Genomic DNA, 23,308 nt, shown 5'->3' on the forward strand with positions numbered 1-23,308 from the left:
GGCTTGTATAGATTTAAACAGATCTAATTTCACACTTGAAGATTAGAGTGAGACACCAGAGCTATACTAGGCCTTTCTTTCTTTCTATATACAAGCCTTAATGTGTTTTTACAGTAGGATTATGTAATCTGGACAATTTTTTAATAGCTCAGTCTCAGTTTTTAATACAACAAATGCAATTCCATTAATTCCAGTGTTGACAAATAGCCTCTCTCATTTTAGTTTGATCACCCGGCTTAGAGATTTCATTTTAGAAATCAATATGATAAATAGATAATATGCGCCAACACTGATGTAACCTTTTTAAAAAATAAAGACGTCAAGTGATTTTGAGTGCTATAACTAATACAGTATTTCTGGTTTCTTCTAGCAATGTTTTAGAGTGGCATGCACACCATATGCACAATTTTACTTTTGATATTTCTCCTGCCTGTTTGACTGTTAGTAAGCATTATGATTTGGATTTAACATCAAAAAAAAGGAAGCCATCTTTGCCTTTACGTAACTAAGGAACACCTGGCTCAGGTCAGCTTTTAAAAATGCTCTTTTATTTAAAAGCTGAGGGTGAGTTCTTTGTCAAACAACAGTTGCATGTAATGTGTAAAGAATACTTTGGACTTGAAGCCTCTTACGTCATATAGGATCTGTGGCTTTGGAAAGTTGCAGTTGTGCTTCAGTCTCCCTCTCCCATTACCCCTGTAGCTGTCCCTTAATTATTGAATATGGATATGTCTCTGAAGACTTTTGTAGGTGAAATTCATGGTACACAAAATTGAGCTAGCTGCAGCATTTTCCAAATTACCTCTGGGAGACATAAGAGTGATGGGCCGGATAATCTGAGCAAGAAGAATTTACCGTCAAGGTCATCCAAACAGTTTATTTCTCATGAAAGACAGAAAAGTAATTCAAGACTCCATTGAGTCCCAGTTTTGGCCATTAATATGATGTCCTGCTGTGCCTACAAGTTAGGGGAGTGGAGTGGATAAAGACAACAACTTCCTAAGGGCCAAACAGGAAGTCCTGAATAAGCCCTCCCACAGGATGAACATTAAGGGTCTGTCCTGATTTCCACACCTAATGGGCTTACCTGGCACTTGGGTAATGTTGTAAATAACTACAATACAAGTCAGAGCAACACTAATGTTGTATGTGTTGGTTTTGGCAAACCTGTACAGAATATGCAGGGTGAAAAGATCAGCCAATGCAGCCTCAAAACCACAGTCCCTTCTGAATAATGAGTGTTCACCTGAGAATCTTTGCATTGGCCTGTAGATATGCTATTTGTAGCACATGTTACACTGATTTTTCAGCTGTTCTTTTTTGCAAAGGGCCCCTGTTTCAGCTGTGTTAAGGTATTGGATATCTGGCATTTAATATAAGCCCAAAGTTGAAAGGATATTCCAAATGTTACCATGCGTTGATTATGATTATGTTCTGTCCTATTGTGTATTGGTAAAGTTCACTTGCTAGAAAGATGTTACAGCAAAACCTACCACACGTTAAGACAAACTCAAATTCTCAAGACTGCAAGTTAGTGAAAAACTATCTGCTAACTAAATGCTTTTAAGACATGACTGTACAAAATCCCTGAGGGTTTTTCTTAAATAAATAAATTCTTTTATTACAAAATAATAATAAAAAACTTACTGCAGATCCTGTTACAGAATTTGTTTCTACATGCTGCTGTTGGCTGGTCAAAATATTTTTACATCTGTAGCTGTCAAACTGGTAAATCATTAGGAATATCAATTCAGTCTGAATCGCCAATGAAAGGTAGGATTAGATATGACGGCGGTCCGACCCTCCATAACTCTGGAGACTCCTTGACACAACCAAGGAGGGAAAACAAAACTATTTAAAGTAAGATTTCACCTTGATGGAACATTTTCATTTTTGGCACACACACCTCAAACAATAGTACAAGTCAACTAATATTAGTCAGATCAATATTAGCTGCCTGGTGGATTCCACTTGTGTGAATGAAACTAATACAAAAGGCACGAAAAAACTTCCAGGTTAAAAAAAAACTGAAAAGCTGTTTTCAAGGATTGAAAAGTTGAAAGTGAGAGAGCAGTAAAAAACTGAGTTTCTCAGAGCTGCATGCCGACAATTCATGTCAACTAAACACATAAAATGTGCCAATGAGAAATATCACTTTAAATGAATAGTTTGACATTTTAGGCTTATTTGCTGTCTTGCTGAGAGTTACAAGGGAAGATCAATACCTCTCCTATGTCTGTCCGGTAAATATGATTCTGGAGTCAGCAGCCAGTCAGCTGGCATAACGCATGAAAATAGGGGGAACAAGATGACTGTTTCATAGAGGGTTATATGCCGGACTATTTCTTGCAGTAATTTCCTCCTCTGGTTGCCTGGCAACTGCTCCCATGCAAGAAATAGTCCAGCACATAACCCCTTGTAAAAAAGCAAATGATTGTTCAAACTTACGAGATATAACAAATGAATTAGTGACCTTTAGAGGTGCTGACAAGCATTGTTACCTTTGGATTGAGCCAGGCTGGCTGTTTCCCCTATTCCCAGTCCTTCCGTGCTAAACTAGGCTAACCAGCTGCTGTCTGTAGCTTCATATTTACTGAACAGACATGAGAATGGTATTGATCTTCTCCTCTAACCCAAAAAACGAACACGCCTATTTCCAAAAACATCAAACTATTCCTCTGAAGACAGGTAAAAACAGGTTAGTAGCTGCACAAGTATGAGATGAACACAGGCACAAGACTGGTTACATATTACATGGTAATACAGAAAAAAAAATAGAAAGACTGTTTTCAATAATACTCATATTTACGGAAACTTCATAGGGCAGCATCACTGACCATTCACAGACCTATGTCCAATTAGTTTAGTGAAATACTTTGAAACAACACTTATTGACAATAGTTATGAAAAATCATAGTAAAGTCTGTTCAGGGTATTTACAAAGTGTCCATGCAAGCAGGGCAGGTGTGGTGGGCGGTGTAAGTCCTCTCATGATGTCCTGGTCCGTAGAGAGCTCATCCTGAGCACAGTGAGCTCGGCTACATCTGCATCCTCCATCTCCACCTCTTGTTCGCAGCTTTCTCTGATTACATACACTACGAGACCCACACAGATGAAAATGAGCAGGATTATGCCTATAACCTGGAGTACAAAAAAGTAAAGCAACACTTTGTTTAGTGAACATCCACAGGGAATTTGTAATTTTGGTTAAGAAAGTGTATTAACAGAGCTATATTATAGTTTCCAAAGGCTAATGGCATTAATTCAAGGATACATTCTCTACAGTGCATACTCCAAGGGGGAGGTGTTTATTTTACTCCACTCATCCTACATTATCTTCTGTAATCTAGAAAATATTCAACTCACCTGAGAAAAAACAAAGAGCTGTTGTGAGCGGAGCATTAGTTCTTGTGGGGTGACATCTCCCTCACTAATTGGCTCACACCACTTCTGCGGTGCTGCCTTGTCAACTAGTACAAATCTACCCTCCCAGTCTGTCATAGCACAAGCAAAGTATTGGCCATCGAGGAACAACAAAATCAGCCACACAATAGCAGGAACAAAACTGGAGAGGGTAATAGGTTTCCGGCACCACAAATCACATCTGCATCCTTGAATGATCAGCATCAAGGTGAAGGCCATGACGGCAGGAATTATGAAGAATGCTGATGAAAACACTCCGTTCCATGTAGGGTTGCAAGGACACTCAAACTCCAGCTCCACCAGCTTCTCTAGTCCCATGAGGATAAAGCCAAAAGCCACATTTGATACCAGAGGACTGTTGCTAAGTTCATTTTTCAGCCTGGTAAGCCATTGTTGTCTACTTTCCATACTAGATTGAGCGAAAAATGAAGACAATCGCTGCAAAAAGCCCAAAAGAGGGTCCACCGTTGTGAACACATTGGCAACAGCTAAGTGATGCGTAATTAACTCATCCAGGGGTAACTTTCCCCCTCGGGCAAAATGCCACACTTGCACTCTGATTGGTTTTGAACAAAGGAGGGTGTGCCGAGTGCTCTGACATTTCTCTATCTGATTGGTCTGTGCAAGTTTTCAGGTGGGGTTACATTTTAAATGTGGTCTCCCATGGACAAACTGGAGGGAGGGCTGTAAAGTGGAGGGAAGTTTGTTCTACAGTTGAGCACAGACTGGCCCTTTGCAAAAGTCCAGCAAAAAAAGATGCATGGAGGTGTTGGCATTTAACAAGAGGCAAGCCTTAACATTGAATGATCAACAGCAGACCAACATGCTCATTCAAAATAAACAAAAGGACATGTTACAATTAAAATATATATTTCACTAAAGAGAGGTTACTGAATTAATCAAATCAAAACACAAGCCTAGTTATACATGTATCAAGTGCTCAGGTGTTTTTGGTTCTTGTGTTGCTTGCAATTGTCTGCAATTATAACAATGGAATGTATGCTGACTCTTTTCAGTTTACCTCAACTGGCCACATGAGGTCACCCACGTAACAGCACAGACTAAGGATAGAGAGGATTACAGGAGGCCATGTTGAACTTTCAAGGGGATGTGGTACATACAGCTTGAGAACACCCAGGCCACTCATGTGATGACATAATTTATAAACGACCTCAGTGAGCTTAAGAGCATCACCATAATCTCCTCATATTAAAACCTTACAGGACAAAGTATTCAGGCACTGTGAAAAAGGTTTGGAAAGATGTGACTGGTAAAAAAAAAAAAATAATTGTGGCTGGGTTGATTTCAGTTCGTCTGCATAGGCTAACCATTAATGGTTAATTGTTTTAAATCTAATTACTCAAATCTTGCCTGTAGAGATATCAGCCATTTGTTCTGCATATAGTTTGTGACAACTCTGACTTGACCACTGGTGATAAACAGGCGGACAATTGATAGTTACATTAACATTTCTGTATGTTGAAAATAGTAATGGAATCATATAGGGCAGGCTGGTTATTACTGTAATCGCCGACAGTTCAGTAACTGTATTTGCAGGGACAACATCCTCTGAATGGCAGCTGATGAAAATGAGCACCTCCTAGTTAAAAATATAAAAAATTGAACCTTTTAAGCGGACAATGAAATGAAGACTGAGGAGGTACATCATAACTGCCTGAGTTCACAACCAACATCAATTATATGCGTATTATGTGTCTGTGTGTATGCCTGTGTGTATTTATCCTCGGTCATGAGCGCATAGGGCACGCGCAGCTTTTCGTTGCTGCGTTGGTGTCCTACCAGCATCTGTTCTTTTTTTTTTAAACAGACTTATGTTTCGGCTGCATTCACAATCATTTATGCGCTATAATTTCATTTTAAATCACCAAACCGTGAACGCGAGAGCGCAAATGCGCATCGGTCTGCGCATCTTTGAATCTTTAGAACTACACTGTGGACAATCTCCCTGACATCCAAAGACCTCTCCTCCGCAATCCGACGAGGCTTCTTCATCGCCTATGGCCGCACATCGGGATCCCTGAGCCGCTGGCCTCCTCCCGGACCTTTCACCCATCGCTGTCCTCAAAAGGTCTTTGCTTAAGGAACACATTGCAACAAACATTTTTTTTTTTAAATCATCCGAGACCGATTTTTTTTTTTTTCTTTTTTTTTTTTAAGAACCTGGTGCTATGCTGGGCCCATCTCTCTAGATCTTGTGATTAATACACGATCTCTCCTCCCACATTCGTCCGACCGAGACGCTGGTACTCTCATCGAGCCCCGGCAATGCATCCTAACGCAGTGATGCTGGCGGTGGTCCTTTTGGCGAACTTGATGCTGCCTTTCATCTCGGCTCAAAACGGTAAGAAAAGCAGATGTGACCATGGCATAATTGTTAACATCGCATTGAGGGAAAGAGACTTGACTTGTGTGAGGACGCCCGAGCGAAATGTTTCTAAAGAGGATTTTGACTTGACTGCGTTAAAGCTACTACTACAGTTCCACGCATCTCGACAATAAGGCCAGAGTTAGACGCCGACACATGAGATTCAATAATTGCCCACAAAACGGAACTCTTACCTAATTAACTAGACAGAAAACTGACGTTATTGTGACATTTTGCAAGGTTATTTACTGTCAACTGAGTATACTGTGCGAGTACTGTATACTGTATTGTATGTCTGTAAGGGGAGTTAACTGCCACTTTCGGGCAAGTCGAATATGTTTTCAAATGTGTTTTAAAATAGACAATGAGTAGTGTTGCTGGGGATTTGCCTTCATGGAATAAGTTGTAAATATTAACAGACAGTAGCATAGCCTTACGCTGCCAGCATGCCGTTAAGTAGTCAAAGGGGGGTGGGTAGCAGAGTGTGTCAAGCAAGACTAACCTGCTATCCAGTAACATATTATCAACACCCAACACAGACTTAAGACTCGCCCTGTGTGTACATAGGCCAACTGTAAGTACCAGGCCCTTCTGGGTCAATGCTATTGGGCCTATGTATCTATTTGATTGGCAAAACCTCTCCCTATACTGTACCATATTTCCTGTCATGCCACCTTAAGTGGATCTTTCTCTCCTGCCCACTGGTTCAGTCAGTGCTAATTGCAAACTAAATGCACACAAACTACTTTTCTGTTCATTCATGTTTGAGTATCAGGTGTTTGTCCTTTGCAAATGTTCAGGCAGGGAATGAGAGATTGGTTTATAGAGGATGTTCATTTGTGGCTTTAATTTCAAAGGGTCACCATGCATTAATCATAATAAAACAGAGGATGATTTGGTTTAAGTAAATGTCAGTAACATGCTGCTGGGTGTTCCAGGCTGCCCTCCTCTGACACAGCATGTCCTGACTTCAAATTCTATTGAATCACATCACCCAGAGGGGCACGCAAATCAGCAGCCATTTATGAGATTAAAGTAGAATCTTATTTATTATCTTATTAATCGATATGTTTTTTTTCAATTTCGAAAATAAATACACTGGGTCCCTTGAGCAAGCCTGACATGAGTGTGAAGCTTGTTGGCGTTAAAATAAACAAATAGAATAATCACATCCTGTATTCACATTGTTTAAGAAGCTTCTATACTTACAGGTAAAGACACCTGTGTTGACAAGTCAATATCACAAACATGGTCTAAGCCACTTTCAGAGAATAAGGCAGGGAATTACTCTGCATACTTCAAATTTTAATGCTTAATGCCCACTTCGTCTTTCGGTGGGATAATCAGATACCCACTATGCAAGACTTAATGAGACATGCATTCTGATGAGAAGGTTGGATAAAACCTCACTATAGCGCTGACCTACCATTTTCTTTTTATTATACTTGCAATGGAAAATGTCACAATTATTTATATCTAAAGAACTAAACTACATTGGAACAGTTTGTACAATTTTCCTGTAATACTAGTAAAACTCATTATGCAGAAAGGAAAGAAGCATGAATGAAAACCTAGATCATTTTACAAGAAAAGCACCGAAGCAAACCTACGTCTTCAGATTGCGAGGAGACAAAAAAACTAAAGCGCTCCAGCTGTTATACAACAGAATATTATCCCCTGAATTCCTTTCTTTCTTCTTTGTTAATTTCTCTGCGGTGCTGGAAGTGTGGGCACGCACAGTGAGGTGTTCTCGGATCTTGCTATCTGGAAAATTCAAATACCTAATAAGCCCTCCATTGTTTGATAAAGCTCAAGCAAAAGGCATTCCAAACACTTCCTGTGGTCTTTGCCCAGTGTTAGCGCCCAATCACTGTGGCCCAGTTCACACCACATAAACTAGCACACACATACAACCAGGGGTCAGTGGGAGAGAAACTGGTGCCACCCAGTGACTAAATGTGTGGGTGCTTTTTCTGTTTTATGTAGAAATCATAAATATATAGTTAATGGACAGACCCATTTTTATTTCAGTAAACATACCCTACATTCATCACAGGTTTGACCACAGTTGTAATAACTACAGTTATTATTTTACACTGTTGGTAATATTTTAATATTTGCTCATATCACATTCATCCAAAGTTTAAATTTAGGGTAATATACTGTGTAGGTGCACAGCTTCTTATTCAATCCTAGATTTTCCAGTTATATTACAGAATTCAGACAGTGGCATGGGGGAGAATAATAATTATAAGTGCATGAGATGTAATCACTGTATCTGGGAAGCAGAGGGAATTCGTGTCAGTATTTGCTCATGTTCAGGGAAAAGTAGGCCTACTATAGGTGGCCAGTTTCTGCGACAGATATTTAGAGGACTGTAAATAGCATCCGTCCATTCTGCCTCGTTTCTATTTTTACCACCGAGACACAGCACTGAGAACTGTGGCTTAAAGGTCCTTTTGTGAAAGTGAATTCATTAACTCTTAATGGACGGCCTCCTTGTGCACAGCTGCACAACCTTCTAAAGACTTACTAGGTAGCTGTGAACGATTTAAGCTGAGAGATGATTTTATCTTTATGCAAAGAAAATAAAGGCTGTCGAGAAAGGTGGCTGACCTGGAGAAGTGCTTTTGTGTCTTATATAAATTCCTCCTCATGGAGCATGTAGCCCACTCCTACTGCCAACTTTCTTGTATTATCACGGCCTGTGTGAACCAAAACACGCAGATCACGTCAATACAACCTTCCGAATAACAAGCTGATATTATTGCTTCCTTGTTAAAAATGAACTATTTATATTGGGTTTCTCTCCTTTAACTGCTTAGTTCGCGGTTGCTTAAGATTGAGCGCACACAACAGCAAATAGTCATTATTGTTGAGGTTACACAATCACTGTACTGTATAAAGACATGATGTAGAGAATGCTATGCCCACGTGGATTTTAATATGTACTGCCATTACAATATGCAGGTTTATTTTGTCAAAGCATGGCCCTCTAATTCTTTTCTACGTCACATTATAGAAGAATTACTATCTACAGAGGCCAACATTTCATTTTAAGATAAGCATTTTACAGCTATATACCATTCAATCAACAGACCAATGGTATAGGATGCAGCAGCTTGTCCATTATCATGCTTCTGTTCAAGCTCTGGACAAGGGCACATTTGCGAGTCTGGAAAATATGCTGTAGGACTCAAGCCAGCTCTTTATACTGAGTCACGCTTGCCCACTGTGAAATCTGATATGGACTGCACTGATAAGGAGCAGCTTCACACAGTATAAAACACAGTGCAGGTTTATACTGACGCTCAACTGTAAGGTGAGCAATGCTTTTTTATTTTTATTTAATGATTTGTCCAGGGACGGACATGCTGTTTCCGTCTTTCAGCACCACCATGCTTTACATTCATACACACATTCACAGCTGAAAATTCCCCAATTTAGCCATAGCCCTGTACTGCCAGAACTGCTCAGGCTAATCATGCTGCAGGCAGCACAGAGAGAGAATATTCAAAGACTTTCTTTTACACCTGGCCCTATTTTTCCCATGGCCCTAAGTTTGTTAACAAGTGACCTAGCAGACATAATGTTGTTGTTTTTTTATCAAGAGGCTCATCCCAGCTGATATTCAGCATACCATGGTCATTTAAGTTGACAAATAATAATACCGGGAAGTATGTAGGAGGTTGAGGAATAACATTTGTCACCCCATAGTATTCTAAATCCACGACATTCCACTTCCAGGATTGCTCTGTTGCCGTCGGCCATTCCGTCGGATTTCACTCTTTTCAGCCGTTTGTCCGCTTTGTGTTGGTATTTTAAACTTCGATGGATTTATGAGGACTATGGTTAACTGCTCCTTAGATCTCTGCAGGGTTAACCCAGACAGAATCCGATCTGAGTTTTCTCTTGCACGACTAAAACAACTTTTGAACGTACACAGAACCAAAACAAGTTCCATCCCGAGGCTATTTTGCAGTGGCAGCGCAGCTTTTCCTGTTGTTTAGCACTGCCCATGACGATTGTGATTGGTTTAAAGAAATGTCAATAAACCACAGCCTGTTTTTCTTCCATCCCGTACTGCTGTGTGGACTAGCCAGAAGGTCTGGCAAAGCAAGACTCCCCTATAGAGATCAATTTGTAGGATCTTCTTATTTTAGATGAATGATGAGAATCAGTGTCCCCTGATGCATCTGTCACTGTGTGTCTTGGGTTTTACATCAAATAATTTAAAATCCCTTGTTTTGACCTCGGAAAATGAAATAGGAAGTGTTAGTTGTGATTAGGAGATGGGATTAGAGCATTTCTACCTAGCACAGGGGTTATTGGGATTTAAATCTCATTAAACTCTTAAACCTCTCTTCTGTAATCTGAATGACAGACTTAAGTATGACAAGAAAAATGGAAATGGTCGGCCCAATGCTTCCTTTTTATGGAAATTCCGCTTTGCAAATAATGGCAGCATTCTGTCATGTTCATCACAGTGACATCAAATAAGGTAAATCAATCATGTGATAAAGTCATTGAGGAAAACTATAACCACTCTGTCATCAGTGTGTTCAGGGCAATACATCATCACAGCTTCTCTGACACAAATTTAGTTGCACACTACATATCACACCTAAAAAATGTATTCCAAGTTTATTGTGAGTTCTTATATAAATACTCAATGAATTGTTAATTTATTTTAGCAAATAAGCAATTAAAAAAACAAAACTATTTACTATGAGAGCAGATCAATATTACATCTAAATTGAGTTGTCAACATTACATTACTTCTACACATTGAAAAGCATTTTTACTGTATGATATGCCGATATTAATATCGCTACATTTGCTTGTAGGGATAGAAAATTGCCTTCTAGAACTTTCACCGGGTGTTTTGCATGATATACCTTCTTTATTTTTGGGGGCATTTTTCGACCTTTATTTTCACAGGACAGATGAAGACATGAAAGGGGAGAGAGAGGGGGAATGACATGCAGCTAAGGGACGCAGATCGGAGTCAAAGCCGCACTTGCGTTGAGGTGTAAACTTCTATATGTACAGTATGTGCGCTTGCTCTACCAACTGAGCTAACCTGGCCGCATGATGTACCTTCTTAAACAAAAACTATTACATGTGTACTGTAAGCAATAACCTACTGTCCATTGCATACATTGTATTACATTAATTTCAGTGTATATGACTGTTGACACATGTAATTCATATTAATCATGAGTAGAATTTAGTTCTACTCATGTACTAAAACATGAAAGTACTGTGGCTAATCTAGACCCCAATAGTAAACTCACACAGGTGTTCTCATGTATGCCTAATTTGGCTTTTTTCTTACACCTGTGTGGGTGTGTGCAGCCTGTCCGTGACACTGACGACTCGCTGTCTCATCTTTTTTGTTTTGTGAGCAGGACAAGTCACCCCCTTTCTTTTTACGTATTTGGAGACTTGTGACAGGTGACCGTGACACATTCCCAAGATAGCTCCGCCAACTTTAACACAAAATGAGATCTAAAGCATCTAGTATAACTGAAAAAACCTGTGTGGATATGGGTGGCCTTTGAATCTTACCAAAATCTTTCACTAGGTTAAATCCTAAATGCTTGATTTTGTTTGAGTAAACGACAACTGTCACAATTGTATGATCTATTGTGTTATACAAATGACCGGTAAAGGAACACATATCTGTCACAGTATCATGCAGGTACAACAAAGATGCGCCCACACCTGCAAACTTAAACACACACATATACACTGCCTAGCTGATAACTAGTTCAGTGGCCCTGGGGGATTTCCTACTGGCTGCTTTCTCTGGTTGTAGGAAGGCAGCTGACTCACTCTCAGGCTGCATGGTAGTGGTTTGTGGCTTGCTATCATTCCTCAGGGGAGTTTTCTTCTCCACCTATCAGTAGAGTATGTAGGCTGTAATGACTGTGACTTCCACACAGCCTTAGACAGAGCTTGTCACAGAAAACAACAGGTAATTTGGTGATGGTATTGTGAACATGTCATAAGGGAGTTAAGTGAGCTAAAGCGTGCAACTCAGGCATGGCACAGTGAAGGACTTAATTATTTCTTGTGCTGAATAATGTCTGTTTAACCAACTACTCATGTGAATGTTTGACCTCCTTGGTTCGATTCCACACAAGCCACCATGGCAGCAACACCTCTGCACACATTAAAAATGTAAAAATTAACCTTATTGTGAATTAAAATAGAGAGATCCGCTTGCAGTGAAGCTCTTATGTGTTTTAACTAACCTATAGGCCCTATCTTTCTTTTAAAAATGCTGCATTTAGTAATGCAACACCCCCAAATTTACTGACACTGACCAGCAAGAAACGCCCACCACAACTAGGTCTGCTTAGCTAATATTTTGGTCTGTATTTATAAGTGTTACAAGCATTATGTTGGTCCTGCAAATGTGTAAAGACAATATATCTTTAAAATACACAACTAGAACAGCCACTAGGAAGGATTAGTTGAAACAAAACATCCTCATGTTAGCTCCGCAAGCATTAGCAATTAGCCACCTTTAGCAACTAAGCAAATGTCAATACAGATCAGTGCAAGCCATGTAATAACCGTGAAAAACCACGTAACTCAGTTTTCAGAGCTACATTTAAAGCCAACAGACAAACCTGATCAACATCCCACCCCCCATACTATACACACAGATAGACAAGCCTATTCTTGTTAGATATAGTTTATGTTCTATTATTTCCTAGGTCAGTCTATGTGAGAGAGCTGAACTGTTTTAATTTGAATACAATAACTGTGCAGCGGCTTTATCTTGTTCACCAGGTCTCTTGCAGCCATCCGTGCTGCTGTTGCCTTTAGGCACTGCTGTCACAAACCACATACATAGTACTGTTAATTTGTCATAAAATGCATGGTAACATTAAATTGGAACCTGTTCATTTTCTACAGAAGTCTTTGCCATGCAATTAGTCAATTCATTCATTAGTTCATAAAATTGATCAACTGTTTTGATTAGAAATTAAGAAGTTGCAAATAAGTCATTTACCAGGCAAACGTTGCGGAATAGCTGTATTTCTCAGTTTCATGTTGTTTTCACTCGATTATCTTTGAGTTTTGAAAGAAATATGAATTCAATGACATAATCTTAGGCGCTTTGAAATACTGAAGGTCTTTTTTGCATTAAACAATCATAACATAAGATGATACCATCTCATCTTTTTTCTATCACCAAGTTGCTGAGATCTGACCACCCTCCTTTGCACCTCTCTTTGTCACTTCTTGTCTCCCAGCACGCCTTTGAAATAAATGAGTACCGGCTGGCTGCTTTGTGTTTTGTTTTCACTGCCAGTATAAGCTCCTTGTTTAAACAACACGAAAATTGGTCTGCTCACTGGCCGAGTGTTGTCTGTAGTTTGTTCTGTGGGTATTTCTCCACAGAGCCTCCCTGAGCCTGAATTTAAATGAAGTCATCTGTTCCATTTTCTGATTTAATTTGCCATCACCTTGGAGGACATGCAATTATTTTAAGCAGATACTACACTGTGATTATGAGCACTTATGCATGGCTGACAATAGTTATGTGTGCCATGTGCTGTGGTAAAGAATGCCATAGTAGATGTTCTGTCAAATTGAAATATTGCTTTAACAGTGTAGGCGGAAAGACTTGGATTCACCCTCTGGGATTATGTGGTGAGCTTGATGGGCCCAGATGTTTCCAGAGAAAAGAAACAAATGCTAATTACTCTGCATATCTCTAGGCATTGCACATAGAAACACAAGTTGTAAGCACCAAATATCCTCAGATGCATCTAGCAGGAATACTCCAATTACTATATTTATTTGCTAAATTCTCCTCACAACTTCTCTTTCCCCTCATCTAATTCATTTTCATATGACTGTGAGTCACAAACTGGTGTCAAGCAACAGACGTTCACTAACTAAAAATCATGTATTGTTAAGCATATGAAATCTATTGGCTATACTCACTTTTTTGAGTCCAGTGCACAGAGAATAATGTACTGTGAACCTTGTGAATGCTATTTATTTTCACTTGTGAGTAATACAATTACTTAAATGAAATGGAACTGGCTTCATTATGGGGATAAGCTGAATGCAGTTAACACTCCTTCCTTATGGCTTCCACGGGCTTATCTGTTCATGTGCTTATGAGACATTACTTTGAGCAGACATATCTGGGGTGGCCTGTAAGCTGTTGTATTTAGACACAACACACAGTCTAACACTCAAGAGACCACGGGCTCTTTGTTGCAATTTCCTCTACAACAGTCCAGGGCAAATTTAATGCAATGCTATTTTTTTTCTAATTTACTTAAGCACATGTGGTTTACAGCTGATGGGCTGCAGCGGCAGCAGAGAACAGTGTCTGTGGTCCAGGTGATTTGTCATTAGATGAGGATCATTAAGGTTGGCACTGTATTGTTGGGCTAACTACTGATGTGAAACAAGGTCATGAATCAGGCACAGACACATCATGCTACACTCACAGTTGTGGTAATAATGCTTATGGCTCCTGTTCTATTTCGATTCAATATTTAAAATGTGTTTCCAATTCCACATGACAGTAAGATAGTTATAAATAAATGTTTTTTTTGTATAACTCCTTAAGATGAAATGCTAGTGGTGTGATGTTTTTGGGATATGATTATATATTCAGGTTCCGCTTTTTACTTAAATGAAGTGTGCTTTAAAAGCACAAGTCAACTTTGTGTGATTCTATCCAAACTATCCTGTTCCACTGTGACCATATGTGCATTTTGTGATTTTTGAAAAACCTGCTGTTAAAGTCCAGCTTATCCAAAATGAGAGCTGGATGTCCTAATTTCTGGTGTTACCAGCAAAAGCTGATATGGAGATTAGATGTATACGTACACACAGTTGCATCTATTTGTGAAGATTTTGTGAACTGCTTTTAACTGGCAGTTCAGGTTCTTAGGAAAAAAAGATAAGAAACCTGGTAAATATCAGCATGACAGAATACAGACTTTTCAAAACTTATGTGAGTAATTTCATTCAATATGTTTTTAAAATGTTTTAACGTGCTATGATATCATGTACAAGTATTGCATGGGTTTCCTTCAACATCTCAGGTTTCCTCCCACAGTCCAGTGACACGCATGCTATGTGAATCATGACTCTAAATTGCTTGTAGGTGTGAATATGAGTGGGCATATGTTTTTCATGTGTATCTGTTATCCCTGTGACAGACCTACCCGTGTGTGCTGGGACAGCGTCCAGCACCACGTGACCCTGAAAGTGGGTGTAGGAAATGGTTTGATGGATTATAAGAAACTAGTGTAGCATATTAAAACATTTATGAAAGTCTGAGACACATTTGCAGGACTGGCAAAATATAATTTTGGCACGCAATGAAAATGCTTCGTTGCTTTAGAAATGGCCACTATGGCATTTAACCAACAAAAAACGTTGACTGGGGCCAAACTTTCAAGATTTTCTTCTAGAAAACTGTCAATGGGGTCAAGTACGAGGGATGATACTGATTGCTGCCACACAGTAAGCGTAGAAAAGGCTAAAGTGATTGTTCACCTACTTGACAAGGCTTTCTTACAAACAAACCTTTAAGTAATCTGATTACACTGAGAATACACAAATAGTTCTCCCCTCTACCATGTATTTACTGAGTGCTTTGTGAAATTTGAAAGGTCAGGTGTGCTTTACATGTATTGCATTCAATGTACTGCAACTAATGTGAACAGTTTGCTCAAGCATAAGCACATGAAAGGCACACTTTTAATATCCCGCTGCACTCATCTTTATAAGGTTAAATGTCAGAGAAAAAGACAAAGCAAAAAGGAAAAGAAATACACAAGATATCAGCACTACTTGCTGGCCTGGACTTGGGACTGGTTGACTATGACTCTGTTAGACAGTTGTATGACCTTAGTGGGTCACGGAACCCTGATGTTGAACGTACTGGATTTAGGTAATCATTAACCTTTTATTTTTCCACCTATCAATGATTTGATGATTTGCTTCGTTTTCATTTGCCTTTAATCATCCACTCTTTTTTTGTATGTACTCTGATCCTATTTGATTTCCTGATTTCTCCATCCCTTGGCCTTTCCACACCTTCCTACTGCTCTAACCCTCTTCTACCCTTTCCTACCCTACCATCCCAATACACTTTTCCTCTCCAGCTGGGTTTGTGAAGTCGCCAATGTCTGAGACTAAGCTTACGGGGGACACCTTTGAGCTGTACTGCGACGTGGTTGGTTACCCGACTCCAGAGATCCAGTGGTGGTATGCTGAGATCAACCGAGCTGACTCCTTCAAACAGCTGTGGGACGGAGCCCGCAAACGGCGGGTATCCATCAACACGGCCTACGGCGCCAATGGGGTTAGTGTGCTCGGTATCACGCGTCTCACATTGGAGGACTCTGGGACCTATGAGTGCCGGGCCAGCAACGACCCCAAGCGCAATGATCTCCGACAAAACCCGGCCATCACCTGGATCCGCGCCCAGGCCACCATTTCAGTGCTACAGAGTGAGTGGTCTATGTCCCTAGTACCTAGATGATGAACAAACTATCAATCCCTTGTCCCAACCACTCTAGCCCTTAAAAACCTCTCAGGAGCCCACCCTCACCACAGCGGTCACTGGCCAGACAACATTAAAACAAACACCAATCATGTTATTATTATTATTTTTTTTTAGTTGCTTTTTAAAAGTATAATAGAATGAACATTAAACTTGTCTCAATCCATATGCCAGTGGTTGCCATTTATGTTTTGTTTTGAGTAATTTTTTTTTTCTTCTTAATTTGGTTTGGGAAATATTTACGTTGTCTTTTACTGAACTCCATAAAGTCCCTGTTTCTGCCCAAATCCCATAGAGCATCTTGTTGTAAATGACCACAAACCCAGGAACTTTACCGAGTCTCTATCGACATTTTCTTCTTTTTTCCCCCCACCCTAAACCTTTGTTCTTACTGTCTCATGTGTCCTTTTACAATATTCTGATCATGACCTTTTTCCTATGTATCCTAATTTCACCCATTTCCTATTCCTAGATCTATTTGTGATATTTATTCCCTTAGCATTATGTTGTGTCTCCTGCGTTACATTATTTGTTTTATTTACTTCAAAGCCCTGCCTGCTTAATATAGCAGAAACCTAGTGGTGCTTTGAAGTAATGGTGCTTTTGATTTGGCCATTTCACTCTGGGCACAGTGTAAATGGGACTGTAAGAAGACACGAGGAGGGATCCGTTAAGGTGTAAAAGAGTGATTCCTGCTGTCAACTCTTTACGGATAAAAGCAAAACATTTTCTGCTTTCAAATTTGTGTCTGGTAATCCAATAACGGATAAGACCACGTGAGGGCCTTGAGAGTCTCACTCCTCATTCAGATGAGGCAGAGATTTCACTTCTGCAAAACAGTCACTCTGGAATTGCCTTTGCACTGTGTAACCTTGTGCCTTCTCAGCCATCAAGCATGTGACTGTGAATCAGTAATGACATTATATCCTTTAACCTTCTGCTCTATGCACCTAAACATTCAAACAAACTGAATTTCAACTGGACCCTTCTAATCTGTACATGCTTCAGTGCTCTGCCCACTGGAGCACAGGGACATGTGGAATGTTGTTAGTAATGGTGAAGCTCTCTGAGAAGCTTAGAGGAGTTTGATCCATGCTGGCTCTTCTGATTGGACTGACAAATTTGGATTTCTGTGAGCACTACTTCATTAGGTGTATGGCTGATGTAATTTAAAACATTATAAGAAGTGCAGCAGCACGTTTACTTGTTTCCCACTTTTCTTGCCACCATGTAACTTATCAAACCTGCAAGTCCTCACTAAATATATTCTGTCATTACTGAGTAAATGTTCTCCATATATACATGTAATATCCAAGTTACCAAATGTATATAACAGTTATTACATGTATATAACAGGCTATACATAATAGCCCATTGATATGAATGTATAGTTTGTAGCTGGGGAAACATGACAGTCTGATTCTCTTGTTTTTGCTTAATTTAGTTAGTTAATATGGATTGCTCTTAATCAGTATACCCAGAATCAGTAGATTTATGTACAATTTCATTCCCATTACAAAGGTCTTTAATCAGAATGTTTTGGCATTTGGATTTGTTATATTAAAATGTTCCAACCACCCCTCACCCCCCAGACAAAAAATATCTACTAAAGATAGATCTTTTTAACATGTACTTTCTACATGTGCTTAAAGTGATACTCTACCCAAATCTATCCTTTGGGTATGGAACTCTCAATGTAGTGTTTGTAGTCTAATTAAAGGAATAGGTCAACATTTTGGGAAATACGCTAATTTGCCAAAGTTTTGCTTTATTTATTTTTTTAACATCGATACCACTCTCGTGTCCATACTGTAACTATTAAACCACAGCCAGCAGCGGGAAACAGTGGTAAACAGCCTGTTTAGCCCTGCCTCAAAATTAAAACAGCCACCTCCAAAGCTCATTAATTGACCTGTTATATCTTGTTTGTTATATCTGTACACAAACCTTAGGTAGGTACGTAGGTTTCCACACAGCAAAAAATCTTGCGATTTTTGGCAAGGGAAATTTTGCCTCGGGGGCATGTTCGCAAAAACAACACGCAAGACCGCAACAGAACACTGGCTGATGGGCAGCTAGCAAAGAGGGTTGAAGCTAGGTAGCATAAGTAGCTAGCAGGTAGTTTGCTAGCAAGCTATCGTTGCTATTGTAGCTTTTGAAATTAACCACTCATATCATAGGCATGAGGCTCTCCGTCAATTTAATGATTTAGTGATCTCCAGCTATGTACCGTAGCTGCCTTGCTATGTTTACAATGAAATACTATGTTCAAACATGCTAGCGGTTTACCTGTCGGCTAGCTGAATAATTTGAGTGTTTAAACTAACATATATAGTGGTATATTTGGTGGTGTATTTACCCTGTTTAAGTTCCTATGACATATAAACAACAATCCTTGTTGATACAAGCGTCAATGTTCGCCAACAAAACATGTAATCAAACAAATGCACAAGTAGCCTATCTGCCAGGCTAGGTAGGCTTACAGTGAAATCCAATGTCCAAACATGCTAGCGATTGGCCTAGCTGAAAAGTTTGAGTGTTTAAACTATATATGCAGTGGTCTATTTAGTGGTGTATGTGCCCTGACTAACTGACCCCAATGTTTGGGTAGAAACATTTTAATCACATACAAATTTTCATGTACAGCTCTGATAACCTCCGCCATCTTGGTCAGACTTTTTTTGTAACTCCCACCTTCAAACACAAACGCGGACCTGATTGATTCTCGAGTGGTCCTCCTTTGAATAAAGTTAAACTTTTGTCAACTTTGTTTTGCTTGCCTCGGTGATTTAATCACATTTTGCCCAATCAATGAATGAATCTTGTCTCCATTCAACCTCAATGAAAGCAAACCGAAATTTTATTGTGTGGAAACCTACCGTTAGTTTAAAAATGTCTTGTTGTGGCTTTACGGGGGGTATGTGCCAGACTAGTTTCTTGGCCGAGAGCAATGACTTCCTAAAGCCAGGCTAGCTGTTTTCCCCTGTTTCTAGTCTTGAAGCTAAGCTTCTAGGTTCCTGGACGTAGCTTCATATTCAGTATACAAAAATTTGTGGATAGTTCTTCCCCTCCATCTTCAACAAGAAAGCAAAAGAAGGAAATTTCCAAAATGTTCCAATATTGCTTTAACAAAGACCATCAGCTGTGGTCAGCTTAAATTCATGTCAAATACAATTGATTCCAATGGTGGTGGGTTTTCAAAATGTCTGTAGAAACTTCTCTCCCCACTCTTGCATCATTGTCGGTTGGTACATCAAATAAAAAACTGTAACTGCTGAAAATACAACCAGTAATCAGAAAAGTAGATCATGGTGCAGGAATGGTTTGCGAAGTTTCTGTGGATGCTTTTCCTCTTTCTCTGAGAAAAAGTAAACCTCAAACCTTTTTCAGCCACTTTTCAAGCCTACAAGGGGTGAGTGTTTCATAAATACACATGCATGTATTTTCTATGTAGTATCACTTAAACTAATAAAATAGATCTCAGTGTATTTTGAGTACAGGCATACTGTATACTTCAAAGCAAAGTAGCTATTTTACAGTAAGCACATTTGTGAGACTTTTCTTTTTAAAACAGTCATAGTGGTATGTTAAGTTAAACTGTTTGTATTACAAAGTAACACAAATGTGCGTTGTACTAAACAATGAAGAATGAGTGTTTCAAACCATTTAGCTCAACCACGCGCTCAGGTGGCCCACTAGTCTCTCTTTGCCAGCACAGTTACTTGGACATCTCTCTGACAGTGTATTTTTTGTATTATGATAAAATATCACACTTTGGGGCCATTTTTTAGTACTGTGATACACTATCACAATTGGGGCCTGCCTTGCCTTCTACAATGATATAATGCTTTCCTAAATATAGACATTGCCAAGTTGATTACTATGTCTCAGTTATTTAGTTGAATAGATTAAAAACACCTAGGAAAAATTTAACAGAATGTAGCCCACTTGACATCCAATCAAAACTGGCAATTTAATAAAGTAACATCCCTCATATAATATCTGTCGGTTAATTGAATACAATCTTGATCTAAATGCAGCACTTTATATAATGCACCAACAAGAGGAAAAGGGGGATCCGGTTGACTCATTTAGAGCAACATGTTATATGTAGTTCCATTCTTTTATGGCAATACATTATGAAACAGTGACCATATTTTAAGTTGTGACAAGGTGTCCTACAAACAACCTTCTGGTTAAGTTGCCTGTGGACCACTGTGCCGTGTTTGCTAAATGTTAATTTATGTACCTCATGTTGTGTGTATGCATGTCTCAAAAATACTATTAATAGTACATGAGGTTGTGCTTGGTGGGGGAGGGAGAGATGCAATAGGGGAGGGAAGAGAAATTCCTTTAGGTATCGAGTAAACAGAATTACGAGAAGGTGCCATGAATGCTAATAAAAGTCACTTGCAGGTCTCAGTAGCCATTCTTTCCCCTCTCCACCCTTTTGCTAGTGGCCTTGTAGCAGCAGCCAGTAGTAGGATTACAAAGCTTCTCCTCTCTGCTCCTCCCCTCGGGGGCTCCATCGTTGCCATGGTTGGCCAGCCCTGAAGGAGGAGGAGGGGCAGGGTGGAGGAGGCTTACTCAAGGCAGAGTAAAGGGCGCCTCACTCAGATGACACCTCCTGCTTCCCTGAACGTCCTGAGAACTGGACCCTGGTGTCGTTTAGTAACCATTGCTTAGCAATTTAAGAGTTAAATAATGTAGGTAGTTGTTCAGCAGAAAACTTGAATGTCAAAGGACTGTTGTATGTGTTGTATAAATCTTCAGCCAAATCTTTTTTACTTCTATATTCTGATGACATTCACATGCAAGCATATGGTAAGCCATTTTTGAGAGCCCATTCAGTTTCCTCTGTTAAAATGAGACATTAAATTACTACAGTTATCAGCTGCAGTGTATAGTCTATCTGTCAAATAGTCAGTGTGACTGTACAACTAGAGCATTCAGAAAAGTATTTATAAATGCAGTGCTCTAACAAGAGATGTGTGAGATAAATAATAATTTAGTTGGCCACAAAATAAGAGAGAGATGTTATGTTAGCATTTTCTGATCCATAGAGAAATATTACTTAATCACACTTTTTTCTCTAAAGATAGATGATCAATCCAAGGCATAACAGCTTTTTAATGTACTTATGTCTTGTTTATTTGTTGTGTGCACATTTGTCTTCACTTTATAGACACCCTCCTACACAGATTGTATAAAACAGCATACAGCCTACAGCTACTATAGCACGGGTGGAAGCATTAGAACAATGTTAAACCCCACTTCTGTGATAAGGTTTGACTGTCTCTGTCTTCCAGAACCAAAGATCAATGCCTCTGATCAGATCATCCTATCAGCGGACACCCCTATCAAACCAGTTACCCTGCAGTGTAACCTCACCACTGCCCACACTCCCCACAAGGAAAGCTTCTGGGTGAAGAGTGGAAAGGAAATCACAAACACACGGACAGAGCAGAGGAACACAGCATACAGGTGACAAACAGCTTTTCCTCTATGTAGTAAGTAGGATATATTTTTAGTATGAGGAAATTAATTTTAAATTGAAAGTGTCTATGCAAACAAAAAGCAAAAGGTAAGGTAAGGTAACTATGCTAAGGTAGCCTTGGATAGTCACATCTCGATCTCAAACAGTGGGGGTCTGGTAAAGTTCTTGTCAGAAAATGTTGGAAAGCAGAACCTTACTGAGACAAAGGCAGTGTACTGATGGTCTCTAAATTTAAATGGGGAGTGTTGCTCACATTTTCAGAAATCAGTTTTATCAGGTATATCAGGTTAATTGTTCAGCTTGGATAACTGTCAGAATTGAATGGATCAGACCACAGTGTTGCAGATAGTGATGGCCGAATGAAGCTTCGTGAACCAGTGTCTTTAATTTCGTAGCCTACTAGATGGCGCTCTCTGTTCAACAACTGGTTGAGAAAATAGTGAATTGCAATGCAGTAGCGTTATGGACACTGAATTTCATGAATTTACTGTTTATCACACCCCTGACGAGACATCAAGCTAACGTTTTACACGCTGTATTACCGTTACTGTTTAAAACTTCCCAGGTTAATGGGAGTGCATACCGCTCAAAACCAAAATGAAAAAACTCAGTAATGTTCCAGCATTTTGTTTTATTGCTAAACTGTGTGTACAATGAGCAATGATGTTAAATCACTTGTTTCAGGTAACAGTATCCTAGGGTACCGTCTATTTGGTGGATTTTTTCCTAAGCCCACTGACAGCGACGTTATTGTTCATGTTTTGGCACAATATTTTGTTATATCAGTAGTAGTGGTCATAGTGAGTGAAAATGAGATTTAAGATGCACATCGAAAAATGTGTTATGTATCAGGAATTATTTATTATTATTTAGCTATGTGTGATATCTGTAAAGCTAAAGGTTTACAGTAGTAACACTAGGCTTAGTCTAGATCCACTTCCAATTCTGGGATTGCTCCGTTGCTGTCGGAAATTCTGCCGGATTTTACTCTGTTCAGCCGGATGTTCGCTCAATCCATTTTGTTTGTGTTGAAATTTTAACCTCCGGCTATCCAATCTGAGTCTTCTGTTGTTCGACTAAAACAACTTTGAGCGCACACATGTAGAGGAAGGTCTGGCAAAGCGAGACTACATTAGGCTAGAACTGATTTTATTCAGATCCAAAACCTCATTCTGTCAGAAAGGACAAAAGAAGGGACACTAACATTATATCCTGGAATGTAATTTTTGAGAACTTTTGAGAAATGATTGCAAATAAAGCCAACTGTTGCTAAAAAGGAACTACACACTGTTTTTACTTAATTACATAGATAGATAGATAGATAGATAGATTTATTGATCCCAAAAAAAGGGAAATTTTAGTGTTACAGCAGCAAAATATCAGTCACACAGTGTTATTGTTAAAGTTCACTCACCACACATCTGACATTTTTAAATATCTCCAT

At 39.3% G+C, this 23,308-nt stretch overlaps 3 protein-coding genes across 6 annotated transcripts in view; 1 reads left to right on the forward strand and 2 right to left on the reverse strand.

Annotated features, from left to right (window-relative positions):
• rec114 (REC114 meiotic recombination protein) overlaps nucleotides 1-23,308 on the reverse strand; it is a 50,053-nt gene that overhangs the window by 1,013 nt on the left and 25,732 nt on the right. The window lies entirely within an intron of this gene.
• On the reverse strand, nucleotides 70-4,647 carry LOC116693252 (calcium homeostasis modulator protein 6). The gene is made up of 2 exons (XM_032522112.1): nucleotides 3,367-4,647; nucleotides 70-3,141 (listed from the first exon to the last, which is right to left on the reverse strand). The coding sequence occupies exons 1-2, from the start codon at nucleotides 3,829-3,831 to the stop codon at nucleotides 2,989-2,991; spliced, it is 618 nt and encodes a 205-aa protein (XP_032378003.1). The 5' UTR covers nucleotides 3,832-4,647; the 3' UTR covers nucleotides 70-2,988.
• The window catches only part of nptnb (neuroplastin b), a 30,105-nt gene continuing 12,055 nt past the window's right edge, over nucleotides 5,259-23,308 (forward strand). Inside the window, exons 1-3 of one of the 3 annotated variants that reach the window (XM_032522040.1) lie at nucleotides 5,259-5,785; nucleotides 15,967-16,314; nucleotides 21,677-21,851. In XM_032522040.1, the coding sequence (XP_032377931.1) occupies nucleotides 5,710-5,785; nucleotides 15,967-16,314; nucleotides 21,677-21,851 (599 nt within the window). In that variant the 5' untranslated portion in view covers nucleotides 5,259-5,709. The remainder of the gene's footprint in view (nucleotides 5,786-15,966; nucleotides 16,315-21,676; nucleotides 21,852-23,308) is intronic. The other 2 variants (XM_032522030.1, XM_032522049.1) reach the window with 2 other exon arrangements.

This window comes from Etheostoma spectabile, chromosome 1, assembly GCF_008692095.1.
Source record: "Etheostoma spectabile isolate EspeVRDwgs_2016 chromosome 1, UIUC_Espe_1.0, whole genome shotgun sequence".
Lineage (NCBI taxonomy): Eukaryota > Metazoa > Chordata > Actinopteri > Perciformes > Percidae > Etheostoma > Etheostoma spectabile.